Here is a 12100-nt window from a genome sequence, read left to right on the forward strand (position 1 = left end):
CATGACTGTGCCATGAAGGGTACAGCGGCTCTCACCTGAAGAAGCTGCCTCAGGCTCGCTTTAGATCGAACAGATCTATCGATTGCCCACAACTTCAAAAGCCTAAGAAGGCTGTCATAACCTCAGTTTCTGTCAAGGGTTTGTTCCCTATCTTTGCTAGATGAAGCTATAATTAAGACCGGAAGTTTTGAATTTGACTGACGTGACTATGCGGCGCATCTGTTGCAGCAACAATGTTGCGGTGAAAGTTAATAAACAGACAATTCTACTCTACAGCCTGAACTGTTTAAGAAAGATTTTGACCAGATTCTATTTATAAATGTAAACGTTTAAATATTACCTGAGTGGCATGCATCAAATAAATAAATATAGTTTTTTATCCTTAATAAATAAGCAATTAAATATTTTTCACTTATCTAATTAACTATTGATTATGTTTCTTTTCCATATATATATATATATATATATATATATATATATATATATATATATATATATATATTATGGGTGTAACGGTTCACAAAATCCACGGTTCGGTTCGATTCACGGTTTCTGGTCACGGTTTTCGGTTCGATACATGTTGATTGTTACACCGAAATTCCATAAAAATTTATGGAATTAATGAAAAAATCCCCCAAAAAAATAATGGATTGTAATTATTTTAAATGATCCGCGTAAACCCTGGATCATTTCCGTATGTTTTGCTGCTTTGAATTTAATCATCTCGCGCATGCTCTCTACCATATCCAAGGGACTCAGAGGGGAGCGGACGAAGCCACAGTGGAGGCTGTAGGCTTTGCTTTGAGTAGCCGGTCTGGAGCGCAGCGGGGCGGAGCGGGGGTTGCTGACGGAGTATGAGGGATTTCGGGGTTAGCATGACATGTTGGTCATGTTGCTGTTAGCGTAAACAAAACGTGTTGCACAATGCTCGCACAGTGTTGCACTTTTATCCACAACTTTCTTTCCGCCGTCATCGTAGGTCACTCTAAATGCAAAGCGCTCCCATACAGCAGACCTATAAAGTGCTCCTCGCGCATCTTCCAACTCCTGTTCTTTCCCACTCGCCATTCCGACACAATTCTCCACAACAACAGGTTTTTTTTCCCTGCTACACCCAGCTAAGCTGCTTCGCTTCTTCTTCTTCTTGTTTACTACTGGTAGTTGGCTTTGGTTGTAGTACCGCCACCTTCTGCTCTGGAGTGTAAACGCTTCGCCTATGAGAAAAAGGAGCAGCGCATGAACCGAACGAAACACACGCGAACCGAACCGAGACAGTCGAACCGAACGGTTCTGACAGTTTTCATAAATCGTCCCATACCTAATATATATATATATATATATACATATATATATGTGTGTGTGTGTGTGTGTGTTCCAGGTTTGCAACTGAAGCTTTTAAACTAGCACAGTAGTTAACACGAGGCACATGCTGATAATTGGTGATTTTAAAATGCATTGGCCTTCTTTAGGTGATCAGTTTGTCAGTTCCATGTTTGCACTTTACATAATGTATTTTAGTTTAAACTATGACCAGCATTACCACACTTATTTTAAGATTTGCTGACTGATGACTTCATTAAGATTCAATTTAAGTGAAAACGATATATATTCTGATGGTTTTTTATTAAAAAAAAAAGGGGTATTTCAAGGCTATGCCTTTTAGGACTCTATAGTATGTGTTCAAGTATCAACAGTAATATCTTAGATTAACACATAACTGAATATTCATATTTTAACATTTACTGTCTACTTTTACATTTTCTTAACACACATGCTGGGGTAAAGGTGGGCTACTCTAGCGATATGTCTACCACTATTCTTGGCTAATTTTTTTGGAAATACTAAAATAGAAATCTCTTTTATTTTCTTTTTTTTACTTATCAAGACTAGGCCTGTACTTATTTTCAACAGAACACTGGAACTGGTTAACAAAATAAAACGAGAAATAAAAATTAAATGGACCCTTAGTCTCTGTTAACTAAAAATACACTTGAATAAAAACTAAACACAAGATAAAACCAAAGTGGAAATAAAAACTACATTCAACCAATAGAGTACACGTAATGAAGTCTGTATATCATTAGATTTTAAAAAAGATAGGCTTTTCAACAATATTAAATGGGAGCCTCTCTTTAGCAATTAAACGAACTACGCTGTCTGTGAGAGCGCGCCACTTTGCGCCGTCCTTTTTGTATGCTGCCTGTCGATAAATTCCTTCAGTTATGGTGGACTGTCACAAACTTGAAGATTCAGACGGGCCACCGCTTATACTTTTTGTCCCCAGCTGGAGAAACTTTGCTGGGTGGTTGTGCTTTAGGTGCATGGGTAGGTTTGATGTATTGCTGTTCTTAGTTGCTACTGTTTTATGACAAATACGACATACTCGCTCGCATAGGTTCAGCAGTTCACCTTGGTCATTTGGTTTTGGGTTTGAATCCGCAATACTCCCACACTGCAGCTGTTGCATTCGGCTTTGAAACCAGTTCCATTTCGAATTTTTCCCCAGACATAAGGTGTGTTTTTTTACCTCACTAATTCCTCTAACTCCTCATGGGGCTCTAAAGCTGCAGAAGTACAAAATGATGCGCACTGACTACCTGATGCGATAGTCTCCTCCTTCTTCCCTACTCATTTATTTCCTTGCTAAAAAATGAGGAAGGAGAGGGGTCAGTGGAACGCACCGGAGTTAAGCCTTGTCATCCAGTATCATCCATAGAAAGAGAAAAACACAGGCAGAGACGATATAGCCGATAAATTAAATGACGTAGATAGTTTTTATTTATTGTGCGATTAATTGATTTATTGATTATCGCGACAGGCCTAATCAAGACTGAAAAACAGTTTCCATCCTGACATCAATTCTGAACACTCAAAGAAAGCTTTTATTTTTTGTGATTATGGCGTTACTTATTGCAGTATAAAAGAATATATTCTGAGGCTTCTGAACTGGTTTAACTCCTACATGAAGAGCAGGTTCTTTTATGGGTGTCAGTAGGTCAACTTTACATCACAGACCAGAAAAAAAATCCCTTGGTATTCCAAGGGTCCATCTTTGGGCCCCTCCTATTCAACATAATCCCCCTAACTCAGATTATAACAGAAAACAAAAGCTATCACAACTCTGCAGAAAACACACAGCTGTATTTTATAATCTCACCAGGTGATAATCAACCCATCTAGACATTAGGGAAATGCATGGATGTACCAAAACTTTCCTCAGCTGAATAAAAACAAAGCTGATGTAACCATTTTATGATCAAAGGAAGAAGAGTATTTTATATTAAATCTAAACATTATTGGCTTAGGTTTCAGTCAAACTTTTCTATACATGAGGTATTATTTTATTTTAATATAATCTTTTTTAATAAATTACTTTTATGCTCCTGAATTATTCATGTTGACGTTATGCCAATGCAATGTATTTGCATTTTATCTCTTTAACTACAGCACTTTGTCACGCTATTGAAATGTGTCATAAATAAACTTCCCATGTCTTCTTAAACAACTTTACTTCATTTTGGCATTAAATGTAAGAGGTGCTGTAATTATAGTATTTAAGTCTCTTGAAAATAAGAATATGAACATAGATAATGATAGTAACTAGTTGGGTAATGAATTCAGAAGAACAATTACCAAAAAATATTGTCAGCATTGTATGAAATTGTACACATAATTATAGGGTGGATTCAATGCTTGCCGCACCTTTAGGTAGTCCTTCCGCAGGTACTTGTTCCGCTTGCGATCTTCATTCTGGTTGAGCACAGGAGGAACCTCGGGCCAGTTTGGATCACAGTCTGACTGTCCTGATTTTAAGCTTCCATCAAAAGAGTAAGACGAAGAAGGCTGAAACCCCAAAAGTTTATTTCAAAATCAGTCCAGTTCACAAAAAAAACAAACAACTAAGGCAGGTTTAATTGTGCAGAAAATGGCTTTGTACCTGTCCACTCAGCACTGATACGCCACTGCTTCCTTCATCCAGAGAAGCACTAAAAATGGCACAATTATCATAGGAAAACTTTAGTACTGATTGATTTTAGCAGCTCACCCAACAAAATGTTCCTCTTTTAAAGTCAGACGTCTTACAGCAAACTGCAGCAAACCTGTTGAACCTGTACTTAAACTGATAAATGCTTCAGGAGACAATTTAAACCTAAACGTTGTAATGAAAGGCTGTGTAGGTAACCTCTTGTGGTAATTCATGACAATTTCAGCTTACAAAGTTAGAGAAAGGTTTTAGATTGTTTAATATTAATCATATTTTGGGGAGTCCTTAATTTTTACAGTTTGTATCTGTGTTTGGTTATTCCAAAAAGTGGAAAACAAACCACTGGATTTGTTTTCCAAGTTTGAAAAGGTTTCGCTTCCCATCCAGAAAGATTTCTCAATTCAACGTTTTGAATAGAGAAAGCTTTCTGGATGGGAACCGAAACATCTTCAAACTTCGAAAAAAAAGTCCAGTGGTTTGTTTTCAACTTTTTTGGATTGCCTATGATCTGGATGACTGAGAATCTTAACCAGTATCTGTGCTTGGCTACAACATTACAACCTGGAGTTAATATAAAGGAACCAATAAGCTCCAGATCTGTGTATTTAAGATCGCTAACTGAATTAAGCTGGATTGGATCATTCATTTTTTTGATATTATGATTGATTGAGAGTCGTACCTTCGAGCGGCCTGAGGCGGTGGCCTTGGTTTACTGCTGCAGCTTCCGGAGTGACTCAGAAATCTACAAAGGAAAACAAGGGCAGACATACTTATATCTTACTAAACAAGTGAAACAGGCAGAACTCTTATGAACCAACGCATAGCAAGTGAATTATTGTCAATGACGTGGTACTTTCCCGAATGGGCAAACGTGTGCGCCAGAAGGTGTTCAATGGAAATTTAAGCAACGTTATCTGAATATTGGAACCAAGGCTTGTTGTGAAATGTTCCTTTAGAAAATAACCCTGATTCATAGTTGACAAATCATCCAAAACTCCACACATCTGCCTGCAATTAATTTACTAACCGCTACTGTAAAGATTTTAAAAAGGTAGTGTGTGAAAAAGCTGCTCTTTCTTCCATGGATATCTCCATCCTTGGTGCTGGCGTGAGAACAAAAGAATAATAATAATCTGCTATGGACATTAAAGTTATCTCAAACAACTGTTACCGCCTGCGGCAATAGGTCAGGGTGACAAGTTTGCCGTTTGCTTGCTGATCAGTTATTGCAACACTGTGACATCCTGTGTTTACAAGAAACTTTTTTTTAGCCGAGCAGGCTAGACTTAAAAGGATTACATTTAATTTTTCAAAGTGCTGTAGAGTCTTCTACTGAACTCGGTTTGGGAATTAAAAGAAGGGTACCAAGAAGAGTGACTATATTGTTGGGAAAAAAAGGCTGGACTAAGTGATATATGTCATTAAATTTGGAGTGGACTAGTGGACTGTAATAAATGTAATACAGCATAACAAAGAATGTAAAATTTTAAATGTGCATTTGAATGCCATTATTATTATGTAGACTTTCTTAGTAAGCTCTCTTTTATTAATTATTATTATCATTATTCAATGAACCCCTTCCACTGAATAAGTTCATATTTTTAGTAAACTTGAACTGAACGGAATAGTTTTAAAGTAATGAACGTGAACCAGAGTGACGTTCACTCTTAGAATAATGAGCGGCACACACATCTCATGTTTGCATGCAATTAATAACACTTTTTATTGGATGACGTCAGGTTTTACAGCACGGCAAACAAAGCAGAATGCTTACTGCTAGTAGTAGTCTACATAATTCAAACTCATCTGCTGGTATTTATGACGCCAGTTTTGCAGAGAGCTTAGCAGAGTTTTATTGACTAACAAAGGAAGACTTGGACATAAAAAAAGCTCAAATTTTCATGCAAACTGTGCTTACTGGGACTTAAGAAACAAGTCCGAACACCAGCCAGTGTCCACTTCAAACTTATAGCGACACATTGCGTTAAAGCATTAGAGCCATCTTGGGAAATATCTCCTACTAAATGAGGAAATCATTTTGGATAAAGACCTTTTCAGAAGAACCTGAATGCTGCTGTATTTTTCTGAAGTTCTATGTAACTGCGCTTAATAAAGGCTTACCATATACCTTGACTGCATTCAGTATTTTGCATTACTTTCTATATATTATGATCACACATTTAAAGGGTGAAATATGAGGTTCTATTGTGAAGGATTGTGTTATGGTTCTCATTTGTTGTGACTCTGAGTTTTCTGTTATCAGTTGTTTTGTTTTTATTTTCCATAATATTCTAGCATTCTTTAGTTACTCTCTGTTGCCCCCTTGTAATTGTTTTCTTTCCCCTTGGATTCCCTCTTGCCAGTTCCACCCACACCTGCTCCTCATTCAGCTCGTTAGTCCATCCTTTGTTTTGTTCTCCTTAAATACTCCACCTCTGCAGTCACTCAGTGCTGGTTCCTTCTCAATGCTGTACTCATCTACTCAGCTCATCTCCCCGTGGCTCCTCAGGCTCGTTTTCTCCCTGATGTCTCCATGGTTTTTGGTTTGTTTAACTTTCTAGTTAGATTTCTGGATTTGTACCTCTGTTTCCTTGTTCTTCAATTAAACCTGTCAGAACTATCTCTGCTTCACTCGGCTCTGCATCTGGGTCCTTAAGCAACCTTACCCCCCCCGCTCGTGACAGATTGTGGCTTAATTTACCAAATAAACTTGAACTAGTTAACCTGTCAGACACATGAGGACCCAAATTTGGGTCCTCAGCACTAGCCCCTACAAGATCAAGTGTCCAAGAGGTTTATAGGTTTGTGAACTAAGTTGATTTAGGAAAAAGTGAACTATGAATGTGAGATCATGTGAGATAAAAACTCTGTTTGCTAAATCCTTGATTCATTTTTGTACAGATTATAATTTAATACTATCAGGTAGAGGATTTCTGCCAGCAGCTAGTTATAAGTGAAGTCTGGTATTCTACCTGCTTGTTGGACCGTTCTACTACAGCAGATACTCATGCTCCTTTGGTTTACATCCAAATTTTTACAGTGTGTACCCTGTCTATCATATCCCTCTAAAGCTGCCAATTAGATTAGATTATATACCTGCAACTGTTATTTGTAGTTAGTCATCATAGCCAGACACACATAAACTGGTCCTTAATTTCTGCTGAAAAACTAGGCCATAATTATGCCCAAATTACCAAGTAGGTAATACTAAATTTCTAGATTGCATAATTAATAGTGAGCATAGGACAGGCATAGAAATTGAATTGAACTGATTTGAAGATGCCCCCTATTATCATGAGAGCCTAAAACTAAGCAGAAGCTCAGAGTAGACCACGCGTTTGCTGTTGCAACTTTAAAGATCTGTAATGATTTGCCTCAGCAAATCGGACAGGCCTCTTCTCTGACCGTTTTTAAATCTCTGGTCAAAACCCACTTTTCTCTTTCGCATTTAACAGCTAACAAGACAGCGGGCTATATATATATATATTTTTTTTATCTTTTTTTAACTTTTATTCCTTTTATCCTTTACCCAATTTTATCCATTCAATAGTATGAATGTTATTTGTATCCATGTTTTAGCGGTTTTGTATTTATCTGTACTGTTTTATGTTTCCCTTTTTCTGTAAAGCACTTCGGTCTGCTGTGTTTTTTTTTTTTAACAAATACAATTGGATTGGATATCATTTCCTGTGGTTAAATTAGAGGCAAAGTTAGCAGCTCTGATAATTACAGACTCATTGGCTTTGCAGTTAGACAGAAAGTCTTGTAACTTATTATCTTGCCAAAATTTGCAAAAATACTAATGTCTAAAGACAATCAGTTTGGGTTTAAATCTAAATAGGGCAGTGCTTGATGCAAATTTGTCTAGAAGAATTATTAAGTATTTATAATAGCTGTGTGCCTAAATATACAGTGAGATATCTGCACCCTTTCAGGTTAGTGATGGAGTTGGGAAAGGAAGTATTTTATCCCCTTTATTGTTTAATTTCTATATGAATGACCTTTCTAAGCAGTTATGTTTTTATTTGAAAAAAAAAATATATATATATATATATGACCCAATGTCAGTGAACTATTTGTGCCTCTTGTTAACTCTTCATTAGCTGCTTTACAAAATATTGTGTCCATTTCAGAGGCGGCATCTGGTATCTAGGCCTTTAGTGGGTATCCCTCAACTGAATCTTCTTCTAAACCTCTAGTTAGGCTTCCAGGTACCGACACAGCCCTCATAAAGGTGTTCAATGACATTGTTATGAAGAACCATGGTGCTGGTATTAGTGGACATGGTATATTACTGACAGATTCAGAATCCTGCTGCCTGCAGCCTCACTAAAGCTAAGAAACTAGAGCACATAACCAAAGTTAATCTGAAGTCAGCCACTGGCTCCCCGTATCACAGAGGATAAACTTTAAAATATTTCTGTTCGTCTATAAATCACTGAATGGCTAAACATCAAAGATATTGCAGACTTGTTGTCAGTGGACCAACTGCCCAGAATTCTGGGGTCTTTTGGCTCAAGTCTACTCTGCAAATGCAGAATCAGAACCAAACATGGAGAAGGAGCATTTAAGGATTAATATGATTCTGGCTTAACTGTGTAATTTGTCTTAAGGAAAATCCGGATGATTGGTCCCGCTCTTCTATTTTGCCACTGCAGCGTAATTAAGCCGAATTCCTGCACAATGATCTTCTATGTATATGTTGTGGGGCTTCTCACACAGCTGGTGCTAGACTACTGAAGCCTTTGAAGGTTAGTTGTCTGAAGCACTTCCATTATGCAGAGGTTGTCAGCAGCTTTTCTTAATTTTCAGTTATTCTTGGTACTTGCAATGTTCCATTTGCATGTGTTTTTTCTCCAGCTTTTATTGTCATTACACTGTCACAAGTACAGACCAACGAAATTAACTCTCTGCATTTAACCCATCTCCTTGTGAAGCAGTGGGCGGCCATTGTACGGGGCCTGGGAAGCAGTAAGGGGGTGAAGGGTCTTTGCCCAGGGACCCAGAGTGGCAGTCTGTGGGAGTGGGGCTTGAACTCAAAACATCTGGATTCCAAGCACAATGCCCTAACCACTGGGCTGCCATGTCTTTGCGGCTACTTTTGTGTTTACAACATGTTTTTTATTCTGCAGTTCTCTTTTTTTCTGTGATTGCAAGTTTTTTTTTCCTTTGTATGCTCTTTATGTAGTAGTCTCATTGTAGTGTTTCCAGTACTTTTTGATTCTGCTGTGAATTCATGCTTTGCATCACTCGGCTACGATATTTAAACAGTCCAGTGAAACATCAATAAGTTTAGTCTGTAGTCCTCCTTTTTTAATTTATTTTTTTTATCATGCTTACAAAATGCACATGCTATACAAATCAACTTGCCCTCACTTTCCTTGAATTAAGGTTTTTACAGATCAAATTGCTGCAACATGATGTGTAGACCAGCTGTGAAATGATTTAAAGGTAAAATCTTGTATACCTGTGTGCCCTGCCAGTCATTCGCCTTCGGTGGATTAGACTCTCCGCTCTGCAAATTAGGGACCGTCGTCTAAAAGGCCGCAAAACAAACACGCCACAGGGAGAAAGGAAAGAGCCAGAGAAGCATCAGAAGGCTGGCAGAGAGAAATTACAATACAGCTGAAAACAATTGAGGAAACAAAGGAACAAGACAGAACTGATGCAGCGGTATTTGTGACAATGAGAGGAAATGTTGCACAGAATAATTAGAAACAGAGTGAATTCATACCATGTGATATTTTTTTTTTATTTTGACCCCTTGCAATCACAAACCTTAACATATTTTATTGGGATAACGTGTGACAGACTAATACAAAGTACTGGCTTTCTTTGCAATGGAGGGTTATGAAGCCTAATAAAGTCAAAATATTTTCTTCAAAATGTCAGAGTGTTATGGAGCCAAATCGGCCTCAATTTTCACAAATACGTATATGCGATTCATACATGCACAAGACAAGCTCCACACACACACACACACACACACATACACAACACGATTCACACAAGCATACAAGATTCACACACGCCCAGCACATGAATGATCAAAGTATTTCTGGTGCATAAACTATTATAAATTAAATTACAATGTACCAATTGTCTTTACACTTCACTGCATTTGTTTGTGGATTTTTGAGACTCAGCTCAGCATACCGGGTCAGGCCAGCATACCCTTAGTAATACGCATGACAGAGTTTTACTCCGTCTCTGCTCTCGTTACATCCAAGCACGCTGTTTTATTACAAAAACTAGGTTCAGTGCACACATTAGGTTTAAAAGCAAACATTGCATGTCCGTTAGATGAGGATCTTATTAAAGAATGATCGGCATTCTTTCCACAGAGACTTAAATATTTATAGTGAGAGAATTCTAAAACCCAGTTAACAGGACTGAGATTTCTTTGTTTTTAGTTTGTTTAATATGAGTGACATGTGGATCATTTTATTTTTATTTATTTATTTATTTACAGCACATGAAGAACAACTAAAATGTATTCCGTGGGGGGAAAGGAATGACTTTAGGGTTAGGATTAGGATTCAGTGGTTGATACCAGCCTACTGAGCCTACTGGCACAATCTGACGCCATACTATGGGACTGATAACCTATAATAACGATTTGTTATAATTGAGACCGATTTCGCTCCATAGAGTGTAGTCAGATAAAGATTTTAAAGTTTTGTCATAGTTTCTGAGTATAATTTAGATCGAACCTTTTATTAGGCCATTCTAATAATTTAGATCAAACCTTTTATTAGGCCATTCTAATAATTTAGATCAAACCTTTTATTAGGCCATTCTAATCATTTAGATCAAACCTTTTATTAGGCCATTCTAATCATTTAGATTGGACCTTTTATTAGGCCATTCTAATCATTTAGATTGGACCTTTTATTAGGCCATTCTAACACAAAGATCATATGTGTTATAATGGGAATATAGTTTGCATGGATATTTTCAGTGCATAAGGAGAGACTTGTGCAGAGAAAACACATGGATAACTAGGAAGAACGGCATATAGATATCCTCAAACATCATTTTTACACCTGAAAACACAAATTGAAGCTTTGACACAAAGAGATAAAAGTTGGCTCTAGGTCAACAGAGTCATATCTATTTATCAAACACATAGAACGTGCTCCAGCGGAGCAAAAAGATGTGTATTTGAGTAAGGCAGTAATAAAAGACAGGAAACAAAGGAGCTGGCTGAATTTCAGGAAGTACAAAGTTGGGCATATAGCCTATTGTCCGGAGGAGAAGCCCTGCCATTTGGTCACGGTCTCTATTTTTCAGAGAGTTCTGATAGGTTTTCTTTCCAACACACAAGACATCTGTATATAGGCTGGGATACTCATTATGGGCCTCAGTACTTCCTGCTACTTTGAAGTTCTACTTCAGTTCACATATAATCCCAATTAAATTTGGTTCCTAAAAGTTCAAGATGGAAGAACGGTCTTAGTGGAGCCCATTGATAATAACACTTTTGTAAAATGATGCTAATCTTTTCCATCTAGTTTTTGTTGGTCACAGAGTAAATCCGTGGGCAGAGAAAACACTGGAAATGCTGAAAATCTGGTATCTCATTACAGTCCCTGATGTCAGCTCTTTGTCCCACCTACCGGTTCTGCTGTTCCTGCTGCAGAAGCTGCACGGCAATCTTCCTCAGATCCAGCACTTCTTTCAGCTCATCATCCTCTTCTTCTGCAAGCTGGTCCTTATCAGAACTGTCAGGGGATGAAGGATCAAGTTCAGAGTTTCATTTTAATCCTTTGAACATACAATTCTGGGCCTGAATTACTAAACAAAACATTCAAATCTATGTGAGCTCATGCTGTACTTATGCACATATTGATTAGACAGGACTCCCAAGCTGTAGGCTGTATAGGCAAAGCTTAGTAACAGAGCTATTGGTGTTGACATGAAGAGAACCAAACCTGCAGACAATTTACACCAGACTGAAGGGAGCAGAAATCCTTCAGAGCAATAATAAAGCCTTGTCAAACAAAATATATTCTAAACAGGACTTCAAACCAGCAGGCCCTTTGAATTCCTGTCTAAATAAATAAAATGAATGGTATAGCAACCAATCATCTTCATAGCAATTACCTTTCTGGG

At 37.6% G+C, this 12100-nt stretch overlaps 1 protein-coding gene across 1 annotated transcript in view; it reads right to left on the reverse strand.

The window, feature by feature from the left end:
* The window catches only part of lrch2 (leucine-rich repeats and calponin homology (CH) domain containing 2), an 82525-nt gene that overhangs the window by 22807 nt on the left and 47618 nt on the right, over window positions 1-12100 (reverse strand). The window contains exons 11-15 of the mRNA XM_038289128.1: window positions 11605-11709; window positions 9453-9521; window positions 4665-4727; window positions 3938-3986; window positions 3703-3843 (exon numbers count right to left, since the gene is read on the reverse strand). Coding sequence (XP_038145056.1) covers window positions 3703-3843; window positions 3938-3986; window positions 4665-4727; window positions 9453-9521; window positions 11605-11709 — 427 coding nt within the window. The remainder of the gene's footprint in view (window positions 1-3702; window positions 3844-3937; window positions 3987-4664; window positions 4728-9452; window positions 9522-11604; window positions 11710-12100) is intronic.

Source organism: Cyprinodon tularosa, unplaced genomic scaffold (assembly GCF_016077235.1).
Source record: "Cyprinodon tularosa strain WSP-4 unplaced genomic scaffold, ASM1607723v1 ctg263, whole genome shotgun sequence".
Classification (NCBI taxonomy): domain Eukaryota; kingdom Metazoa; phylum Chordata; class Actinopteri; order Cyprinodontiformes; family Cyprinodontidae; genus Cyprinodon; species Cyprinodon tularosa.